At 43.5% G+C, this 23,800-nt stretch overlaps 1 protein-coding gene across 1 annotated transcript in view; it reads right to left on the bottom strand.

Annotated features, from left to right (window-relative positions):
* Usp31 (ubiquitin specific peptidase 31) overlaps positions 1-22,140 on the bottom strand; it is a 56,280-nt gene extending 34,140 nt beyond the window's left edge. The window contains exons 1-5 of the mRNA XM_052761551.1: positions 21,413-22,140; positions 3,152-3,289; positions 1,686-1,774; positions 1,497-1,589; positions 610-745 (exon numbers count right to left, since the gene is read on the bottom strand). Of these exons, the coding sequence (XP_052617511.1) occupies positions 610-745; positions 1,497-1,589; positions 1,686-1,774; positions 3,152-3,289; positions 21,413-22,033 (1,077 nt within the window). The 5' untranslated portion in view covers positions 22,034-22,140. The remainder of the gene's footprint in view (positions 1-609; positions 746-1,496; positions 1,590-1,685; positions 1,775-3,151; positions 3,290-21,412) is intronic.
* Between the last annotated feature and the right edge of the window lie 1,660 nt (positions 22,141-23,800).

Below are 23,800 nucleotides of genomic sequence, written 5' to 3'. Positions count from 1 at the left end.
TAAGTCACCAACAAGCCGAAAGAATTTTTTGGTCAATTTAAACACACTGACTTATCAAAGATGTGATCCTCTTCCCCTTCCCCAAAAGGGAAAACCCAATTTTTCCCTAGTTAAACAAAAGACTTTGGTCTTCAGTAAGGAAACAAAACAGGGTGGCAGGTATAACTCAGGTATAGAGCACTTACTAGCAGTGGCAAGGCCCTGGGTTCAAACCCCAGTGCCTCAACAGGGGCCAGAAAAACAACACAATGAACATATACTATATACAGAACATCACACTGGCAAGGTGCCCATTCTCACCACCATAACAGGAGGGGATTCCTAAGCCTCTCTGTCAAACACCACAGTAGTGTGAAAGGTTAAGAAATTACACTTTACAAAGAAAGCCACAAGGTCTTGCATAAAACAGTTTTTCCTTTCATATATACAATTAATTGAAGCAGGCAAAGGTTTTCTATACACTGTATTCTTTGAGTCTGGATTTCCCCTATCCATCCATTCTCCCACAACATATTTGGCAGAAAATTGAAAAAGAAAAAAAAAAAATCCAGATAAGCAGAAAGCAATATTTTAGTGGCTCACGAGTAGTTGGTCTTAGCAGGTTCTTACCTGATCAGTAGGGATCTTTGTCTCCATAGACACGGCTTCCCGAAGTCTGGCAACAGTCCCAGACAGAGGCACAGCCACACCAATCCTCATGCAGTGGGAACATTTCCCTTGATACACTACAGTGACATAGAGAGGCCTGTACAGATCAAAGTCAGATCTTCTCATTAGTCACTTATTTTAGCTAAAATACAGAAGAAGTGAAACAAACCTAACCTGAAATCAACATAAAAACTAAAATGAGGCCTGAGACAGCTCAGTTGCCTAGCATGCACAGTCCTGCATCCCCCCAGTATGACGAAAACCACCAACAGTGGCATATGTCCACCACTGCAGCACTTGGAACCTAAAGACAGGAGAGTGAGAGGTCAAGGTCATTCTCAGTCACAGAAGTTTGAGACCAGACTGTGATACATGAGACTCTATCTAAAAACAAGAAAACTCTGCCCTTTTATGTGGAAGTCAAATGGGAAAAGTTCATTTAGACCTAACTAAAAACTACTAAACAAATCAAAAGATCTTTGAAAAAGCAATCTTCATAAAAATATTTCTCAAGTAACATATTCATAATTGGTTGTCTTTTTCTTCAAAACAGCCTAACTTCTGGAAACTCTGAAATAAGTACAAGGAGAGTCTCCAGAGAATCTAGGACTAGTGGTTTAAAAACAAAAACAAAACAAAAAACCATTATGGCATGGGTTCACCTGTATCATGTGCCTGCTCAGCCTGCATACTCAGACAGGCACTTAGCCTCAAGAATATAACAAGGCTTGTGTTCATTACCATTAAGTCTATTACTTAACTAAATAAGTAGAAGGCCTTAATAGAAGGCTACAGAGGAAGAAGTACTCCATCACAGCAAACTGTTAATTTTACACATACATTCTTACCTTGTGTGGGGTAGTGGAATTGGCAAAGAAATGCACAGGAAAGGGTCAAAAGTGTTGCTCTGTTTCTGACAATGAGGACATGTCAAAGAAGATCTTTGAAAACAAAAATGTAAAACATTCACGTCAGCTCACATAGAACTCCGTCAAGCAGACAGAACAAGAGGGAACAAACATGTCATTTGCTCCTACCTGTACTGGGCTTGAAAAAGTTCTTGTACAAAAGTGCTACACACAGGAAAAGATGGTCCCTCAGGCATCATATCAGCCTCTGATGGTGGCTTCAAAGAAGAAAAAAGAAGTACAATTCACAGGCCTAAAGTACCAATTCTAAAGTGTCACAAATACTCAACTTCCTTTATAAACCGTATATGGACCCCAGATGCTTCTGTAACATACTGTACGAAGGTAAACAGAACACAGCACACAGCCTGTAGGTCACATGGACTCATTCCCTCACAGACTACCACATTTCTCTAGCCTGTTATGCTGTGGGATGGTCTGTATGTCAAATGTGTTGCTGATTGGTCAATGAATAAATCACTGATTGGCAGTGGCCAGGCAGGAAGTATAGGCGGGACTAACAGAGGAAAATTGAGAGAACAGGAAGCTGGAGGGGGAGACACTGCCAGCCGCCATCAGGATAAGGAAGATGTAAAGTACCGGTAAGCCACAAACCACATGGCAAGGTATAGATTAATAGAAATGGATTAATTTAAGCTGTAAGAACAGTTAGCAAGAAGCCTGCCACAGCCATACAGTTTGTAACCAATATAAGTCTCTGTTTACTTGATCGGGTTTGAGCGGCTTGGGACTGGCGGGTGAGAGAGATTTGTCCTGACTGTGGGCCAAGCAGGAAAACTCTAGCAACACTGTTAGACTGGCCAGTTCTCCTCCCTAGAATGTTCCAATCTTCATCTTGATGCTTAATCAGTCTGCTTCACATTTTAACCTTTTCATGTCCCTAGCTACTAAGCATCTGCTACCACATGTAGAGAACATTGTACAGGATGTTAGCACACAAGAATAAGTAACACAGTGCCTGGCCTTTAGGGTGTCTTAATATGGTGACAGAGTCAACCATGTATACATGGTTATGACAGTACAGTGTTCAGGAACAAAAGGACCTTAAATCAGAATAATGCACTAACTTTCTAAAACTAGAAAATCTGAAATACAGAACGGACTGTCACAAACTTCAAATGCTCCACAGAAGTATTCTTCCTACTATGTAACCACTTTACCTATAATAATAAAGTTGTATGTGAAAAAGTTATATATGTGAATTGCTATGTTTCTCAGTAAAACCATTCTGGCCTCAGCTCCTATGCTCAAATCTAAGTCTAAGAGCAGAGGAATTCACAAATTTCCTTTTTGATTGTGTACTTGTTCTATTGATCTACACAGTATGTGTCTGACTGGTTCCCTTCATTAGACTGTAAGGTCTTTAGGTACAGTTGTCTTTTATCTACTTTGCCAGCACAATAAGCAGGTAAAATATCCCATAAAGTGCCCACTTAGTTTTATACTCACCCAGAGCTAGTCATTCTGCTTAATGCAACAGCCCTCAACAGAAGTTTGTGAGAAAACTTCCCTCTCTCCTTACCCCTTTCCCTGCTCCTTGACTGCCCTTGCAAGGAGTGAGTACATGTACTCACCTTCACAGGAGGCTGGCCACTCTGCTTTACAGCATGATTGAGGTCTTCATGAACTCGATCCAAAAGCCATAGCAGAAACTCCTGGGCATCATGCTGGGAATTTCCTCGATACTGCAGAGCATTCTTTGACACGATACTCTATGCAAGGAAATACATCAGCACAAACAGTTGTGAGTTCCTGGCTCTGAAGACAAACTATCATAATTCTGAATGAAGGGATACGAAATCTCAAGGGTATCCCAAAAAGATCACAGAAAAACAAACAAAACCAGAGAAATATCTTGATGAATGAAATTCAGTCAACAGTAAGGTACTAATGTCAACCTCTTACTTATGACATTGACATGAGATGTTAATGACAAGGAAACTAGTGTAGATTTTGAAAGGACTCTTAAGTTACTTTTGTTGACTTCTCTATAATTCTAAAATTATCCTAAGAATTATGTTTTAGAATACATTTTTTTATTAATAGAGCATTTGTACAAACTATGTGTCATAGGAGTAGAACACAAGATAGAGAATGAGTTGATGGACAGTGATGACATCTCAAGAGATGTCACTTAAGCCTTGAAGGGGTAGAGGCAGGGATCAAAGTGGGGGCAGCAACATGTTTAAACACAAAAAGTGTAAGAAAGTATGATGCTTTCAAGAAAGACCAAGAAGTTCAACAGACCTGCAAGAGCAGGTCTGCAAGGCAGAGCAAGAGGAATGAGTAAAGACAAGATAAGCTCAGGAAGGATTTTAAAAGCAAACTAAGGATGGCACAGGAAGCCAGGAAATGGTTCTAAGTGAACTGGTAAGACCATGTGCTGCCAAGAGAAGCTGGATACAACTATTCCAAAGTAAAAGGAGGTGTAATGGCCTGTTGGGATTGTTAGAAAAGAATGCATGCAAAACATTTTACATATAAGTGAGACAAATAAGCACTCCAACTTTAGCTATAAGTATTTCATTTGGAGTAGGGGGAGGGTGCACAGTGGTAAAGCAGTTATGAAACAAAATGAGGAAAGAAACAACAAGGATCTAAGGCAGCACCATGAAGGCACACATGAGAAGGCACACACTGTGAAGGCACACACTGTGAAGGCACACATGAGAAGGCACACACTGTGAAGGCACACATGAGAAGGCACACACTGTGAAGGCACACATGAGAAGGCACACACTGTGAAGGCACACATGAGAAGGCACACACTGTGAAGGCACACATGAGAAGGCACACACTGTGAAGGCACACATGAGAAGGCACACACTGTGAAGGCACACACCGAGAAGGCACACACTGTGAAGGCACACATGAGAAGGCACACACTGTGAAGGCACACATGAGAAGGCACACACTGTGAAGGCACACATGAGAAGGCACACATGAGAAGGCACACACCGTGAAGGCACACATGAGAAGGCACACACTGTGAAGGCACACATGAGAAGGCACACACCGTGAAGGCACACACTGTGAAGGCACACATGAGAAGGCACACATGAGAAGGCACACACTGTGAAGGCACACACTGTGAAGGCACACATGAGAAGGCACACATGAGAAGGCGCACACATGAGAAGGCACACACTGTGAAGGCACACACTGTGAAGGCACACACTGTGAAGGCACACATGAGAAGGCACACATGAGAAGGCACACACCGTGAAGGCACACATGAGAAGGCACACACCATGAAGGCACACATGAGAAGGCACACACCGTGAAGGCACACACTGTGAAGGCACACATGAGAAGGCACACATGAGAAGGCACACACTGTGAAGGCACACATGAGAAGGCACACACTGTGAAGGCACACATGAGAAGGCACACACCATGAAGGCACACACCGTGAAGGCACACACTGTGAAGGCACACATGAGAAGGCAAATTTGCAAGAGACTTAGAAATGTGTTAGAATCAATAGAATTTGTGACTCAATGGTAAAGAGTTAGGAAGTAGACCTCTCTATGCCACCCATGTCTTATCTGATGGTGACTTTCACCTACATCAAGACAAAGGGGGAGAGGAAAGAAGGTGATGAGTTCTCTTTCAAATCCACTGTGGCTGACATTCTGTAGAGTCACTAAGAGGAGGACAGGGCAGAAAACTGAGAAAATACACATCTGGGCTCAGTGCAAGGGTCCACACTAAAGACAGAGGTACAGAAGTCAACAGAGGGGTGACTACAATCACAAATACCACTGAGATTGCCCAGTGATGTTGCAAGACATTAAGCTAGAGGAGAAAACCCAGAAGACACACACATTTAGGCTTGGGAAGACATCAAAGGAGACCAAGAAAAAACTATTTGTGCTGTGGACAAGAGCATGGAGTTCAAAGAACCGAACGAAGAGTTTCATGAGGGAAATGACCTACTGGTATATTAAAGGTAGAGAATGACAAAATAAATGCAAACCAACCAACCACAAACTGGGGCCAGAGAGACAGCTCAGTAGTCATTTGCCATGAAAGCCTGGCAACATGAGCTTGATCCCCAAAACCCATGTAAAGGTTGGCAGAAACAGAGTTGTCCTCTGACCTCCACACACGTTATGATGTGTGCACATCCCCACACATGTTATGCAGGTGCATATGCAGAGAGAGAGAGAGAAAGAGAGAGAGAGAGAGAGAGAGAGAGCCAGAGAGAGAGAAAGTCACAAACTGCCTGCTATATTTCCAATTAAGAAAAATAATAAAGACTAAAAAAAAAAAAAAGAAAGAAACATTGTAATTTGATTGTGAAGAACTGTCACAGCTTGATGACAAAAAAACTGATTTATAAACTATCTTAAGATTCAGTTTGTGATGAAAAGTCAAAGATATATTAGAAATAATTCATGTGACACCAGCAAACAAGTGAGGGGAGTCAGGCATGGTGGCTCACATCTAATCTCAGCATTTGGGAGTCTGGGACAAGAGGATGACTATATGAGTTCAAGGCCAGCCTGGACTACAGAAACTGACCCTGCCTCGAAAAATAGTGGAGGGAGGACCTGATAACAAACAGGGCTAGAGGAATACACGGTGGATGCCATCTAGAAACATCATGCAGGGTGGGACAGGAACAGGACTGCCTTCACTACACTACCCAACTTCTCCCAGCAGAGGCCAGACTCCTTTCTTGGTCTTTATTTCTACCTCTTCCCTGGTGGTCTAGTGGTTAGGATTCAGCCCTCTCAATCTTTGCTTCTTCAGTGTCCCTGGACATCTCCACTGTGAAATGTGTTGACTTGTGGTCTTCTGTTCCTTCACTTACATCAGAACAAAGCCACTGCTATGTACAACAGAAGAATGAGATAGATTAAAAAAAAAAAATACCTAGAACATCTTTTGTAAGAAATATCACTGATACTAGCAATTAGACCAGTTGCTTACGGAGTATGGAAGAGAAATAGGTAGCTGGTGATACTAGGTCAGTGGAGCTAAAGAGAAATCCAGGAATATCATCAAGGTTTTCTATTTCTGACTTGGGTAATGATCAGGAACAAACCTGAAGATGAGAGACCACAGAGTTCTGAGCAAGCTGAGTTTGAGGTACCTACATTACCCCAAATAAGGCTGCTTAGGGTGCTCAGTAAAGATATCTAGGTGGGTGATTTAAATCTGAAAGGCATATGACTACCAAATGAGCAAACAGAACAACAAATGGGGTACCTAGTGAGAAATGCAGCCACCAGGCCAGAATCTTAACAAACATGAGCATAAGAAAAGGAAATAAGACTGGTCAAAGAAGTTGACACAAGCTGAACCAAAACAACTTCAAGGAGATCAAAGCAACAATGCAAAATACTACAGAAAAGTCATGTAACACAGACACTGGGATGCCCCATCTTCTGGGATGGCAAACAAAAGGGCCACTTGCCCATTTGATCTCAGTGAAGCAAATATCCATCACAAATGAGTAAAGCAGAAGAAAAGTTAGGAAAATGAACAGCTTCCACGGACTATCCTTCATATCCCAGAAGCTGAGTTGTGCAGGCAAAGAAAGAATCTGTGACTATCCAGAGAGGAACAGCTAATGGAAAGGAGAGCTCTGAAGACTATTCTTCAGCTCAAAGAGGAGCCATTCAAATAGTCGAGGAATTTGCCTTAAACAGATGAGGAGGGTGGGGGTCAGCCAACAGAAGCAAGCAAGCAATGGAAGTCCTAGACACTGATAGCTAACTATCATTACAGGGCAAGAAACCATTACCATCAGTTTGCTTTTCATGTTTTACTTCATGGAGGAAACAGAGAACACTACTAAGAGGTCTTACATGTCATGGGAGAAATAACAAGTCTAAAGCATGTAGCTAGGTCACAGCAACTGCCAAAAGCACAGTGAGCTTCTGATCTGATCACACTCTTGTTTTCTTCAGCTTGTGTATCCCAGAAACAAATTAACCAAAATCACAATCTTCACTATGTATCAATGCCGGGTCAATATTTCTTTATCAAGAATTGCATTGCTTGCTTATGCTTCTTACCACTAACACTTCAACTCATCTACACTCACCCACCAATCATTATGTACGAAGATACTGTGCTATGTTGTTTAGCAAGATAGGTATCAGGCAAGACTAAACAGGCAACTGAACTAATATAACCCTAACTAGGGTAAAATCCACACTGGGTCAACCCCACCCTCAATCACCATTATCACAAACTGAAGGAACTAAAGGAAAAGAAAATCCCACTGAACAAACACAAAAGCTCCTCTTTCTGCTGATTTTAGCCCCTCAACATGGTGACATCTCACCAAGGAGACACAGGGATCTATTTATCTTACCTCTTCCCCAGACTAAATGAAATACAGAATAATAGCCAGTTCTTTAGTGTGTGCCTCAGAAAAACGCAAGTGGAAGTCAGGGTCCTAAGTGCCATCATCCATCAGAGATGTCTGAGTCACTGAATGAGTGAGTAGGAAAGACCCTGATGGCCAAAATCTTTAACTGGCTCAACCCCTACAGCCCTGGCAAGCAATTTCATCATGTTCTGAGTCATACCTAACCCTACCTTGATTTTCTTTTAAGATTTTTTTCACTATTAAACCTTAATTTATTTGATGTCCTAAACTTAGTCACTATATTTTTTAAGTTTTTAATAGTTGATTATCACTATCATCTGCTGAATAACAGCATATTAAAGCATTAAAATTATGCAGTGCATTGCTTCTGTGAAAAATAAAACATGGACCTTCCTAAGCATAACCTCATATACATGTGTCTGCGTTATAGAATCTGGGTATTTCTGTTTGGAAAATACTATATTGAGTCTATTGGCTTAAGTCCTATACATCCTACTAGAATTAGACCAATTGTCTCCTCAGTTGATGATCCTTACAGACACTTACCAAATAAAAGTCAAAACACTTGCAAGACTCTAAGTTTCATAATAACCTCTTTTTAAAAAGGAACACTGCTTTTTCCCTTTGGAACAAAAATAATGAGTTAGGAACATAGCTCAGAAAAGAAAAATAAAGTCTACACTGGAGCTATACACCTCCAGACACAAGGTTCAATGAGGAGAAATCTTCACAGAGCCCTGCAAACAGGCAACAACTCATGTCCCAGGAAAGATACTGACTGGTCATAAACATTTTTTACCTGACCCCAAGACAAAGACAACACAGTAATGATGTTGATTTCCTCTCATGGGAAACAGGTATCACAATATTGGTCTGACATGACTCACTGATCAGAAGTTGGGCTACTCTTCTAGGGACAAAGTGGTTTGTAAGAGTCATCAAACCAATCACTATCTACTTTCTTTGCCAGAAGGAGAATAGAATTTATTTCCCAGAGGCCTGAGGAACTAGCACAGTAAGATGGCTCAGCAGGTAAGGCACTTGACACCAAGCCCGATATATCTGAGTATGATCCCTGAGATCCACATGCTAGAAGGAGAGAACTGATTCTCACTAGATGTCCTCTAACATCCACATCCAAAATTAGTAAATAGAAAAAAATCACAGAAGAATCAGAATAACTGTACAGGTTGAGCATTCCTAGTCCAAAATGTTCCAAAATCCAAAATTGTGTGTGTACACATACAAACATATTAGGTGGTATGTGTGTAGTATAGTATATATGCATTTATGTGCAGTGTGCATGCCTGGGCAGGTGCAAAGGCCACAAGATGTCAAATGTCCTGCCATGCTCTCCCCTATACCGCCCTCTCTCAAGACAGGGTCTCATGGTAGCCCTGCCGGATCACATAGCCCACTCTGGGCCTCAAATTCAGAGATCTGCCTGCCTCTGCCTCTCTAGTGCTGGGACTAAAAGTATTCACCACCACATCTGGCATCTTCCTTATTCTTTTGAGATGGGTTTTTACACTGAAATTAGGCTGGGAGCCAGCAAGCCCCAGAGATCCTTCTGTGTCCACCCCACATAGCATTAAGGTTACAGACACACACAGAGCTATGCCCAGCTTTTTACATGGATGCTGGGATCCAATCTCCTACCCTTACCCTCCTATGGAAAGCTCTATTATCTGCTGAACCTTCCTTCCAGTCCCCCAAAACCAGAAATTGTAAGTGCTGACATGACACTACAAGTGGAATATTTCACTCTTCCACTCTGGTGATGAGGCACAGATGCACTAAAAACACTGTATAAAATTCACTATGTGAACAAGGTATCTATGAAGCATAAATGAATTCGATGTTTGAGTCTGGTCCCATCCCCAAGATATCTCATTATATATACAAATATTCCAAAGTCCAAAACCAAATTTGAAACTCCAAACACTTCTCATCTCAGGTATTTCAGATTAGAGATACTCAACTTGTATCCACAATTTTAGGGAAAGAAATATATGAAAAGGTAGCATCTAGATTCACAGTAGTACCTAAAGTGAAATTTGGTTTCTACACTAACACTAGAAATAAGTAACCATTGTATTGAAAATGGTTCATCTTTTGAATCTGACTTTTGGGACAACTACTAAGTTAATGAAGAAAAAGCCTTAAGGGATGAGATTTATGCAAATGAGTGGGTACTATAAAACACATTCAAAGAGTGAGGAAACAGTGAGAAAAAGTACTCACCTACAGTCTGTCCTGCCTATCAGATGTGCTGGGGTAAGGGTGGCCTAGAGAGGGAGTAGCCAACCAATGACTGGTCTAGCCTAAAACCCATGCCAGGAGAGCAAGGTCACCCCTGACACTGCCTGGAACACCAGGACTCACAGGCTGGATGACCCAGAGACCTAGAATAGAACCAAACATGACTGGAGGGGGAAAATGTCAATGTAACAATGCCTAATGATATTCTGCTATACTCAGATTGGTGCCTAGCCCAATTGTCATCAGAGGAGCTTCATCCAGAACTAATGGAAATATGCAGACCCACAGCCAAACATTAGGTGGAGGTTGGGGAACCCTGCAGAAGAGAGGGAGAAAGGATTGTAGGAGCCAGAGGATTCAAGGACACAAGAAAACTCAGAGAATCAACTAACCTGGGCTCATAGGGGTGCACAGAGACTGAACCAACAAGCAGGGAGCCTGCATGGGACTGACCTAGGCACTCTTCATATATGTTATAGTTCTGTAGCTTGGATTGTCTCCATCTCTTTTACTGACTTTTGGGACCCTACTCCCCATACTGGGTCACCTTACCAAAACCTAATACATGGGGTGGTGCTTAGTCTTTTGCAACTTGATATGCCATGTTTTGTTGATACTCATGGGAGACCTGCCCTTTCCTTGACAGAAATGGAGGAGGAGAGTACTGGGGGGTGGAAAGACAGGGGGTTGAGAGGGCCTGGGAGGAAAGGAGGAAAGGGGAAACTGCAACCCGGATGTAAAATTAAAAAGGACAAAAGAAAAAGAATCTGCATGCTGTAAGAATAGGCTCTCCTGTGAAGGAGAAAGGAGAGGTTAAGTCTAGCAGAGTTATACAAAAGCCCCTAAAACTCTCAACTAGACTCTGAATTCATGATCTAGCTTTAAAACCATACATTCCTAGAGTGTGGTATCTCAGTACCATTTGCACTGAAGAACCAGGACCCCAGAAACAAACTGACTGAACCCAGATGTGGTATAAGGAATATCTAAGCTAAGCCAGGAAGATCCCCAAAATTGGGAGTGTAGAAATGAGGAAGGTAGAATGACCACTTCAACTATATAACTAAGACACAGGTGGCCCGAGCTAGGAGCCCGAATTGTGCCCTTCCTCAAAACAACTCCCTCACTTTACTGTAAGGCATGGCCCTCAGGCCACACCTCTCTTTTCTCTGCTGTTCCACCATCAACTGCAGAAACGGCAGTTTGTCAGTCAAGATTATGCAGTCCAGCTCTGCTGCTCACTAGCACAGAATCCCAATATCTAAAACAAATTTAAGACAAGAAGAGCTGCTGTGAAGATTAAAGACTGAGTGTGAAATTGCTTTGTAAATAATATGCCTCAACACACACACACACAGTATTTTCATGACTGTTTGTTTTTAATTCTTACAGGTGTCTTCCCTATATGTATACATGTATGCCTGGTGTCCATGAAGGCCAGAAGAGGGCATCAGATCCCCAGGGACTGGAGTTGCAAATGGTGTGAGGCACTATATGTGTGCTAGGAATTAAATCAGGGGTAAGAGGGACAGAAGGGCAGTCAATGCTCTTAGGCCCTGACTATCTTTCCAGTCCCATGCTCCCCCAAACCAGATGGCTATGCCTTATTCTTAAAGATAGAATGCCAAGAGTTAAAAAGTACTGATCTGATGGTAAGCACTAACATTCCTTGTAGTAGGAGCAGATACCAACAAAGTCATTGTCTGACCAGCCCCCTGGAATCTTCTAAAGCATGAATTATTTGTTTGTGGATGTACTGTTTGCTGCCATCTGAGCTTAACAACTGGAGGAAGAAGCAACAGATGTTCAGTGACTGGCCAGTTCCTCTAGGCACTGCCTCAGTGTGGGCACAGAACAATGGCTTCTACACAGACAAGAAACAATCACAGCACAACAAAAGACTCAAGATAACCCCATGTGCTCCCTGAAAAAATGTTTGTTATACAGGGAAAAAAATCATTTGAAGAACACTGAATGAACAATTAATAACAGAGCAAACAAGTATTTTTGAAGGAAGAGGCAACAGATGACATTATTTTACTCAATTTTCAATGACTTCTCTTCCACTACTATTAAAAAAAAGGTTTGGATTTTTTGTTTTGTTTTGAGTGTGTGGAGACTACGAGGTCATTGTTTTCCAGGGTTTTTCCTATAGGAAACAGCTGTGGGGACTATACAAACAGAGAACACTGCCCCATTTAGTAGCCCCGCATTGTGACAGGGGTATAAAGGGACAGGAAAAAACCATCAAACCACATACTAATACCAAAACAGAAGTGGCCGAGTCACAGCAAAAGCTTGAAGTACACAAAGGAAGATGTCAAACAATCCAGTGGAAACAAGCATCTATGTTACATCAACTGCATTTGGGTTAAGGTGTTTGTTCTGTGGGCAAACCAGAACTGGACTGGGCAGCTCCTTTCAACTTCAATGATTCTTGCACAGCTCCTGAAAATGCAGCACTCAACAGATACAGCATTAAAAATGGGTTTTGCCCAGGTTTCTAAAGTTCAAACATAAGTAAACTCACCTCTCACCTCCAAAACCATTTTCCACTTTAACAGTCTCGAAAAGTGCCACCCCAAGACACCTTGTCTCAAGAACCCTCCATATTATTTTCAACTCTCTCTCCTTCATTGTTCCCCCACAAACTGCCAAAAACTCTCAACTCACCTTGCAGTGCATACTCTGCACATGTTCAAGTCAGGAAAGGAGCTGGGGCCCAGGGGGAGGGGAGAGAGGGGAGGAGAGGAGAAGGGAGGAAAGGAAAGGAAAGGAAAGGGAAGAGTGAGTGCATGCAACCCTCCTCACGAGACTGCTTTTGGAAGCAGTGACACAAAGGCTTGTGTCCTGAGGCCAGCCATTCCATCTTCTGAGTTCTTCCCTGTTCTCTGCTACTGTACCATCAACTGCAGAAATGGCAGTTTGTCAGTCAAGTTTAAAGCCTCAAGTGAGGTCTGACCCAAGTCTACAACAGACCTGGCCATCATCAGCACATCCACACTGCTAACAGAGTCTAGTCTGCAAGCCGTCCTTAGCTGTGGCTTCCCCACTCGGTTCAGATTAACCAACAGTGTATACATTCCAAAAACCAGGAATGGGAACTTGATGCTGAGTAAGACGTAATCACTGCCCACACACACAAGGAACTGGGGTTTAAAAAAACAACAATGGGCTCAGAAATCTGAGTCCCCTTGCCTCTGGAATTGAGTTTCTGTTTTTTAACAGTTCATACAATGTAGGGATGATCTGGTTCCAGGAAGAATGTATGAATAAATGCATCTAATCCTGCTATCCTTTGGGGAACAGACGATTCATTACCTCAATTTCTTCTTAGTTATTAGCTGATGCAAGTTTTCTCACTGTATCGTTTATTAGTTTACAGTTTTGTTGAAGGCTACCGCATTTGTCAATGGCAGGCAAGTATTCAGTAGGTATAGTTCTCTGTCCAAAATTAATATAGATACTTAACATTGAAATTCACACAAAATAACTGTTTTTTAATTTGACAAAATGAGAACTTTTAAAGAAGAGCATGAGAATAAGCAATATTTGATATCAATAGAACTGATGAAACAATGTAAAATTCATAAATGCATCATCAAGTGCTAAAGAAGCTTTCTTTCTGTAGAGAAGCAGGATGATGATAAGGCTGGATGAGAACAATAGCATCAGTTAACACTTGCTGAACACTGCATGCAGGCCTCTTGCCAGGTTCTTCACTCACATATTCCAAAACAGGGGTAGGAAGGAGATATCCTGTCATCTCCACATTACAGATAAGGAAGTGAAGACCAGAAATGGAAGCCTCAAGGTCTCAAGGTAAGGAGAGGAGTGGGACTAGACACTAATTTCCCCGTCTACACTTAACCACTTACCACACCACACAAAACTTAGTATAAATCCCACATCACACAAGGTTTACCCAGGCAAACTACTAAATTACTAAAGAGAGATATATTTTGGAACATAAAAGGAAAAAGTATCAAAATCTGAGTAGACAGCATAACCAAGTAGGATTTATTCCTGCTGTGAAAGGAAGGTTCCACACACTACCAAGCAATGTGAAATACCTCACATAAACAAAATGAGGGAGGGGGGAGGCATGAGCATCTCAAATTGATACAGAAACATTTAACTCTTCCAATAAATTGGGGGGGGGGGACTACGTCAACAAACCAGGTACAAAAGGATACTTCTTCAAGAGAGGGGGTAATCACGTTCATACAGAAAGAAACATTTAACTCTTCCAATGAATTACTGGGGAAAACTACGTTTTTAATTATGATCAACACGGGAACTTGAAAGCAACTCCTCTAAGCTCAAGAAATAAGACAAGGATATCACTTTGCAATAAACTGGGGGAAAAAACTAAAGACATCAAAATTGGAAAGAGGCCAATCTCTCTCTGTTCACAAATGATGTCCCCTTTTGTGTAGAAAACTATAGATACCAGGAAAATCTGCTGTAACTAATAAATGAATTAGCAAAGATGCAGGATACAGAATCAACATACCAAAGTCAATTATATACTTTTATACACTATTAATAAACAATCCAAAAAAGAAATTAGCGTTCTTGTTATGCAGCTGAGAGTGTAGCTCTCAATACAGCGGCAGAAAACCCATTTAGTGTGGGAAAGGCCCTAGATCCAATCCCCAAATCAAAAAGAGCTATTCTACTTACAACCACATCATTTAGAATAAAATATCTAGAAACAGTTTTAATCAAGGAAGCAGAAAAAGACTGCACTGAGAGAAGAAACTGAGAGAAATAAAATATGATATAAATAAATGAAGTTCCCCTATTTTTTGTGGACTGAAAATTTAAGTATCATTACAATGATACTGCTACCCAATGCAATCTATAGGATGAATGCAATCCCTATCAAAATTCTACCACTTTTTTCCCCAGAAATATTAGTCCTTAAGTTTGCCAGGAGGTACTGGCGCATGCCTTTAACCCCAGCACTTGGGAGTTCCAGGACAGCCAGGGCTACACAGAGAAACCCCGTCTCCAAAAAAAAAAAAAAAAAACCAAATAAGTCCTTAAGTTCATACAAAATATCAAGAGACTCTGAAGCCAAAAGGATCTTGAAAAGCATAAAGGTGAAAGTATCACACCAGATTTTTGAACTCACTACATAACTATAGTAATCAAAACAGTGTGGCACTGACATTAAGACAAACACATAGAACAACAGAGTCAAATAGAGGTTGGACATATACATAAACACATAATCGAATTTCTGACAATGATGAGGAAAAGACAGTCTACCTCTAACGTGTGTCTCAAATCCAGCCCCATCTTCCTTCTCCGCCCTCCACTACTTTCACCAGGTCCATCACAAAGGCCTACTGACTAGTCTACCGACTTCTACTGTGTTCACTATTCAGCACCAGGAATGAGCATTTCATGTTTGAACACTATCATCTTAGAAACCAGTAGAAGCCAACCTTTGCTCAGAATGAAACCTAAGTATTTGACCTTGGCCTACAAGACCCAGTGAGACCTACCCTTTCCAGCCTCATCTGCCCTACTCTCCTGCCTCACTGCACTGCAAACAAGGCCTGTCAGACTTCTGAATGCACCTCCAGGTCTTTCCGGTAATATAACCTTTTGAGTCCTTTTTCCTCCCAACCCATCTGGCCAAATTCATTATTCTCACTCATGTACCTTATCTTCTTAGCTCTTAGAATTTAAAATTTCTTATCTGTCGATGTTCACTAGCTAATATCCACCTCCTCTCTGACAAGTTCTGAGAAGGGACTATGTAGTACCTTCTTTATTTTACCACTGCTGTATCATTGTGTTTAAACACTACATACCCAAAGACTAGCTAGTACAGTGTTAGGAACTCCAATTTGTAGAAGTGTTAACTGTTGACAATGAATTAAAAGATGAACCAGTCTTCTGCTTATAGTGCAGCTTACAATCCAGTTCTCTGAACTCTGACTCAACCTTCCATTAGTAGTTCAAAATAGCTTCCTTATAAACAGATAGGTCCTCTGAGGGCAAGAACCTTGTTCCATAATCTTTACACTAAATCTGCTACTCCCAACCTCTCACCTAAACTAGCTCCTTTAAACACAATAATTGAGCAGATGTGCTTGGGTTTAAGTCAGATGCCATGTTTTAAACATGAACCCCAAAGCTCCTGTTTTTGAAATGTAATCCCCAATACAAACACTGAGACCTTTAAGAGGCAATTGGGCATAAGGGCCCTGCCCTCAAGAATGGATAAATGTCATTATTACAGGAGTAGGTTCCTGATTAAAAAGACCAAGTTTACACCCCATTCTCACCCTCCTTCCTCACCCCATTGCAAACTCACAAGCTCTCAGTCTCCTGACCATTCATCTTCTGCCATAGGATGATGGAGAAAGAAGGCCTTTGTCAGATGCAGGCCCCTCAATGATGCAATTCCCAGTCTCCAAAATTTCAATAAACTTCTTTAGAAATCACCCAGTCTGTGGTATTATAATAGCAAAAAGAACCAGAACATCAGCAAACATGGAGTTCTACGATTGTCTGTGTATTTTATTCCCCAACTAGCCTCCTTTCCCGCTTCCTGCACCTGATAAGAAATGGTACCACCAGCTCATGCATTTAAAGAGTCGGAGAGGGTTGTTTTTAAGCAAGACTTCTGAAAGTACCTGAGCCTCAGGAGCAGTGGCACACATTCAGAGCTGGTTGCAGATGACCTTATTTTCACTACAATTCTGTACCAGTCTCAGAGGGAAAAAATGCTGCTTGTCTCAGCATGTCCACTAGGCCTGCTCAAGTGCTCCGCTGAGACCTGTTACGCCAGTGGCTGGGCTGATAAGGCCACTCCAGGCCCCAAACTCATGTTCTTGGTTACTGCAAACTTGGAAGGAGTCTGCAGAGCACTTCCAGCAGTAGATCACTCTGCTGTAGCTGCTCTTTGAGAGCGCGGTTTGAAAACTGAGGCTAAAATACTAATCTATCTCGGTTGAATGTGCCCATCCATTTGTCTTTTTTCACTTGCTACGAAAAGGACTGAGTACTAGAAACCAAAGGAATTCATATGAACCCAAACACCTATGCTCCTGGTAAAATTAAAGCTTGCTGATTCCCCCTTAAAACACCAGAATGAGTATTCAGATTTCAAAATCATTTACTTCACTGTTTTATAAAGAAAGCTGCTGACACAAGGGCTGAGTCTAAGTTTTACCCTCATGAGCAAGCTTGTGCACAGGCTCACACAAACACAAAGCTACAAGGTAAATAGGCTAGAGGCTGGGAAAGATAGGGAAATCTGTGCTGAAAACAGACAAAATGTTTCTCCACTTCACCACTACTGACATCTTAGGCTAAATCATGGGGGGAGGGGGGTTCACATTGTAGCATAGAGAATCCCTGAAATCTACCCACTAAATGCCAATAGCACTCTTACCCCATGTGGTATTACAACCAAGTATGTCTCCAAACATAGACAAACATCCCAGGGGATTGGAGGTATGTGGCACAAAAAAGGTAAAAATGTTCTGATTACAAACCAGTGTTTTAAGAACATGAAAAGATACATGTGAGAGAAAAAAAAAAAAGACACAGCCTGCACCTAGAAAAATTTCTTGAACCATATCAAAGTTAGGTCAGTCAATTTGTCATTCTAGCAAATGGAAACTCAACTTTCACAACCATAGTCCAACCAGAAGCAAAGCAAAGCAAAACAAACAGAAAAAACAAACACATTTACCTGGCAAGCTCCTTAAGCACAAATCAATGTGGTTAGGAGGTAGAAGGAGGAATTCTAACTGAAAACTTACAGAGAAACATGACTAACCTGGAAGATTTAATAGGATAATAATCACACTCAAATCTACAGTGAATACTTCTAGACCTTAAGGCAAAATCAAGGCGGCCAGTTGATTCTAACTCCTCTGCCAGCTCCAGTCAGGTGGTGGCTGCCTGGAGCCAAGAACTGAGCAGGACTCTGAGATTCAGTGAGCTGCTTAAAGACGAAAAATACACAAATTTTCCATGCTGGCCACAAACAGGCAAGAGGGCAGGGACAGACAGGCCTCGCATCTATCTTCAACTTCTCTTATGCTCAAAATAATATTCAGTAAAAAAAAGGGAAGAGGGAAAACCGATCCTCCACAGAGAGCAAGAGAAAGAAAGAGGGGGAAGAGGGGAGAGACAAAAGGAGGAGGAGGGAAGAGACAGGGAGAAAGGCAGAAAGAAAGACATGCTATCACTCTCCTACTTTATCAGCTCTGGTTCCCAGCTTCCATTGGATAAAGTCCAAACCAGCCCGCAAAGCCCTTCACGATTTCTTTACAACATGCTTCCCCAAGGTGGTCTGCACCACTATGACTGGCCAGGGTGCAACCACCTACTAATGTCTCACTGTTTCCCTAAAGCACATGCAATTTCACACTAGCCTTTATCACTTCCTGGCCCAGGAAACATGCGCCTCCTTTTCTGGGATGTCCTCTCATACGCTCCTTAGAACTCACTATTATTAGATAGTCAGCAGCAGCAGGCCTGAAAGCTTGTTAGAAAAGCAGACTGTGAGGCCCCACTCTCGCATATCAGAATTTGCTTTATAACAAGATCCTCAAGTGAACTATAAATGCGAGTCGAGTACAAGTTCAAGTGCAAGAGGAGCTCTCAGTGAACCTAAGTCCCACTGGATTCAATTGCAAGTGTCTGGCCCATGGTCGATGAGGTACTTCGGTGGACTGAGACCAACCCTACTCATCTTCTGTATCAAAGCAGGAAACCCAAACACCTGCTTCTAGACTCTGTGGCAGCTAACTAACGCAGGTATAGGCAGTGAAAGATGTCAGCAGAGGCCTGCTGGGGGCTCCTAAGAGAACATTTCTTTCTTTCTTGACTTCCTGTCGTCTTACTAGAACACAAGGTGCTGCAGGTGTCACTGTCAGGCAACCCTGAGGTAACAAACATGAGACTACAATCACAGTGACAGCTAAGGACAACAGAGTAGAACAGAATGATCTAGGTTAGCAATATAAATACAATGAAGCCTCTGGAACACCACAGAACCACCAGACTACTGTGTCAGCCTGTCCAACATTTCTACTTCACAACACTCTCATTAGCAAATGTTCCTTCTGATGGTGAATGCATGCCTGTCTGAGTAAACCGTTAGTAAAAGGGAGGTGAATTAATGAACACACAGTGAACTCTACTAAAGGTTCAGAAGACTACAGTGTTTCAAAAACAAGGACTCCAAGAATGTGTTTAACTTTGCCAAGTATGCCTCTAAAGTCTCTATTCTTCTAGAAGTATTGACCTGTTTCTGTTGGTAGCTTAATGGATGCAAAAGTGAGCACCACCTCATAAAGAGCAATGGGAACAACCTCGAAGAATATGCTCAACTTTGCCAAAGTATGCCTATCAATCAGTCCTGCACAGCTAGAATTACTAACCCATTTCTGCTCGCTCAGAGCTTGATGGGAAAGCACCTGCAATGTTTACATGCTAGGATGCTGACATACCAAACAACTGTGAACTTCACACTAGGCTTCTGCCCTGAAAACTCCCCCACTGTTGTGGCTACTCATGGGCTGTAAGCAAAGGAGAGGAGGCCTATAAAAACACCATTCTCCTAGTTTCCTACTTTGAGACCTCTAACATGAATCCTTATTTTGCCAGTTCTTATTTCAGACTAATATTTCGATTCAAAATTTCAAGATCAAACAGCAAAACACTTTTTCTTTGTAAGCACTATAAGCAAAAATGATTAAAAAGGGAGTGGTATGTAATAGCAGTGTTGCTCCTCAGCAAGAAGGCAGGATCTACCCAAAACAGACTCCTCAGCTACATCATCATTCGGTCCTGCAATCCAATCAGTACTTAGAGAAATGTATTTTAGAGAGAAACTTGATAGCACCGATGGAAAACCAGTACCACGTGCCATAAATAGAAGACAAATCAAAAAAAAATCCAATAAAAGCATAACCTTATTAAATTTAGCTACTATTGGGCTGACAAGATGGCTCAGCGGGTACACCTGACAACCTGAGTTCAAGCCCCAGAGCCTATATAAAGGTGACCCCACAACTTGTCCTCTGACCTCTACACAAATGACACACAGACACACAAAGAATTTTTTTTTGAATAAACATAATGTTGTCCACCAAAGTCTTTAAACTTGAAATGTGTTTTCTTACTTAAAAAGAAGAGGGAGTGGGGAGGTTGATTCAAGCACACAGAAGGCTGTCAGGAAGAACTCAAGCTGAGAGCCAGCATTGGGTTACATAGTGGACCCTGTATCCAAGAATAAGGAAGGCTGGTAGAACATGAGGGGGAGCCAGACATGTTATTTAAAAAAAAAAAAAAAAAAAAAAAAAAAGGCTAAATATCAAACTGGGGTGTTCTCCCAAGCATGAGGAAATAAAAAAGGGAATGGAAAGTAACTGATTTTTTTCACTGTTCGACATCCTTCTAGTTAATATCATACCCATGTCCCACCTCAAAGTACCTTTTTTACAATCTCCACTCATCTCCCTGTTCAACTTGCAGTAAGACCCCAACTCCTTAGGACAGCCCAAAAGACTGTTACCATCTGGACCTCGAAAACTCCTCTGCTCTCCGATTCCAGTCCCATCCTCTCACTACTTGGACAGCTCCAGCAGCAGCTGCAAACTAAGGCCAGGACCACCTCCCCCATCTGTTACGTCATCAGGTTCTGCCTTCTTCAAAGTACTATCTGACAACACCTGGTTAGTTTTACTTAAGAATGAAAAGAAAGAGCACTATGTGTGTAGGGCACTAGACAGAGCTGAAGTACTTTACTTAGCAGGTTGAACCCCCTAAAAGTGACCCAACTGGGTAATTTCATAGTGTCCAATGTAGCCTGTCAACTTGCTGTGAGTAGGTACCAAGCAAACAGGAGCACCAAGAGGCTCAGTAATTTGCTAGGAAAGAAGTAGCCGGATTCGAACCCTGCTGAATGCTCTCCCACCAATACCCGCTTCAAAAACTGAAGTTCCCATGAAGGCAGGGTCTTGCTCCTGGCAACATCCATCCCCAAGGCGGATCACAGGACCTGGCGCCTGGGTTCTGGGCGCTAGAAGACGACCAAGCTGAATGCGTGAATGGTGGGAGGAATGCGTTCCTTTGTCATCTGGGTTATCTTCCAGAACTCTCTGAGCATCCAGCGCAGAAATCCTCCCGGCCCGAAGAGGAGGAGCCCAAGAAGCGCCCGAGCTCCCGGGCCCCCGGGGCTCACCTTGAAGTCGCGGCTATGCTGCGGGGTGTACTCCAGCGTCCAGAGCGCCCGCACCAGGTGCGCCAGCTGCTCGGTGACCTCGCCCTGGCCGTGCGGGCCGCGACCCGCCGGCTGCTCCGGCTCGGGCTCCGGCTCCGGCCGGCCCACCCGGTACTGGCCCAGCGCCAGGTACTCGGCGAAGAGCTCGGTGTTGCTGAGGCACTGCAGCGTGGCGTTCATGAAGCACGTGTTGCCGTGGTTGCGGAGCCCCGCCACGCCGGGCACCGGCTCCGAAGCGCAGGCGGGCGGCGCGGGCGAGGCGGGCGGCGGCGGGCACGGCGGCGGCGGCGTAGGCGCGGAGGCCGGCCCGGGCGGGAAGCAGCTGCGGAGGCCGCCGCGGTCCGGGGCGGCGCCCTCGGAGCTGAGGTGCGAGAGCGTGGACAGCGTCTTGAGGACGCGGCTCATGAAGCTGCCCACCGAGCGCGCCGACGACGGCGACGAGGGCGCGGCCGGCCCGGGGCCCCCGGTGCCGCCACCGCCCCCGGCACGGCCGCTCCGGAACAGCCGCTTGCTGAACGAGCGCTTCTCCTTCCCGCCCGCCGCCACCGGCGGCCCGGGCCCCGGCGCCGTTACCTTGGACATGGCGGTAGCTGCCGACGCTCATCACCGCGCCTGTCCGCCCGGACCGCGACCCCGCCACGGCCGCCGCCGCATCCCGCCGCCCGCGCCTCACCCGGCCCGGGGGGGCTCCGAGCCCCACACCACCCCTGAGCGCCGCGGAGAGAGCGAGCGAGAGAGCGGCGGCCGAGGGGCGCGCGTGCGCCGCGCGGCCGCCCAATGGGCGGCTCACGTGACCCGCCCGGCTCGCAGCCCCGCCCCATGCTGAAGCTGTGCAGCCACCATGTTGACTGTGGGAACAGTGCTGTCCCTACAGCCCGACCGTAGGACTCCAGGCTCCGGGCGTGGTTCTGCGGTGTGAAGCCCGAGGCTGGCCATGTTTAGTGTGGGCATAGTCCCGTAAGCTTGGACAAGCGCGGGGTGGTGGATTTTAGGGGTGGGTCTCGGTCTTTGCTCGTCAAATGGAAGCAATCTAAAAAAAGTTCAGAAATCAAACTGTTCCTTGCCAGGTGGTGAAAGAGCTCATGGACGTAGCTTTGTCTTGTCCTAGGCAAGTTAGCCCCACTGGCTCCACTGCCGCGTATCACCCGAACGCGGTCACGGAGCCTGGCACATTCTGGTGGGCTTTTCTTCCAGGATGTACCTTGAGATCCCAGCAAACCAGTACTATTAGAATTACCTTACTGAAAAGTTTTGAAAAAAAAAAAAAATTAAAAAAAAACACAGCCTTTAAATCCACTGAGCTCTCTCATTCACTCACTCATTCATTCATCCATTCATTCATTCAATAAATAGCTACCGAACACTTAAACTATGTGCCAAAAACTGTACTAAACAAGAATGGAACTAACTGGATTTCCGCTTGCCTTCCTACAATTTACACTCTCAATGGATACTCATTCATAATAACCTCTGTATTCTACACGATATACCAAGCATGGAATACCTTCTTTAATCTTCAGTTCAATGCTTTTGATATCTCATTTCAACCCAAGTTTGATTCAAAGCCTTAACCTTGATCTTTAAACCAAGGGTCACAGACCCACTACTATCGCAGAGACCAGATAGGTCCTGACAATGAACAAAGGATCCTGGTGATCAGGTCATGCTTCATGTGACTTAGGAACACAAGAATTGTTGTGGACAGTGGCAAACTGCTAATTAACAATCTTCTAAAGGGATGGCTGCCACTCACCTCCAGTCAGTTGTTCACATGTGAGAATGAGGACTTAGTGTTGCCGGGTCATCTGATTTCTAGAGAGAAGGTGGGAATTCTATTTTTAAATGTTGGTTCAATTTGAAAAAGAAAAAAAATAGTGCCTGGGAGAACAGTGTGCATTAAGGGTGCCTTCTACTCAAAACCCACTGGTTTGTGACCTTCTCCTTGTATGTTCTCTTTGCTGAGAGACTAGCCTGTATCCTGGTTACTGCAGCATGGAGATATTAGGAAAGAAAGCCCATAACATTTTAAAAATAGAAAGGCCACCCTACACCCATTTCAAAGTTTTGACCCCTAGTTTTCTACCCAATAGTAAGTATGGTATCCTATACTGATGTTCTTGGTTTGCTCTGAATAAGCTAGAACCAACTCCACTTCTACCTCCTAATCAAAACATCTACCCTTAATGTATCTCAAGCTCCTTGCAACATCAGAAAGAAAGCCATCTAATGACAACCAAAGCTGAAGCCCATGGCCCTCCACCTTTGCACACACACTTGCTGTTCCTAGTGATTTGATCCTGATTGAGAACCTTTGCCCAAGCTAATCTACCCACTTCAGGTATCTTCCCT

This window comes from Peromyscus californicus, unplaced genomic scaffold (assembly GCF_007827085.1).
Source record: "Peromyscus californicus insignis strain IS unplaced genomic scaffold, ASM782708v3 Scaffold_4__1_contigs__length_199733344, whole genome shotgun sequence".
Taxonomy (NCBI): Eukaryota; Metazoa; Chordata; class Mammalia; order Rodentia; family Cricetidae; genus Peromyscus; species Peromyscus californicus.
The sequence above is the reverse complement of the archived record's forward strand: the minus strand, read 5'-3'. Positions and strand labels throughout refer to the sequence as shown.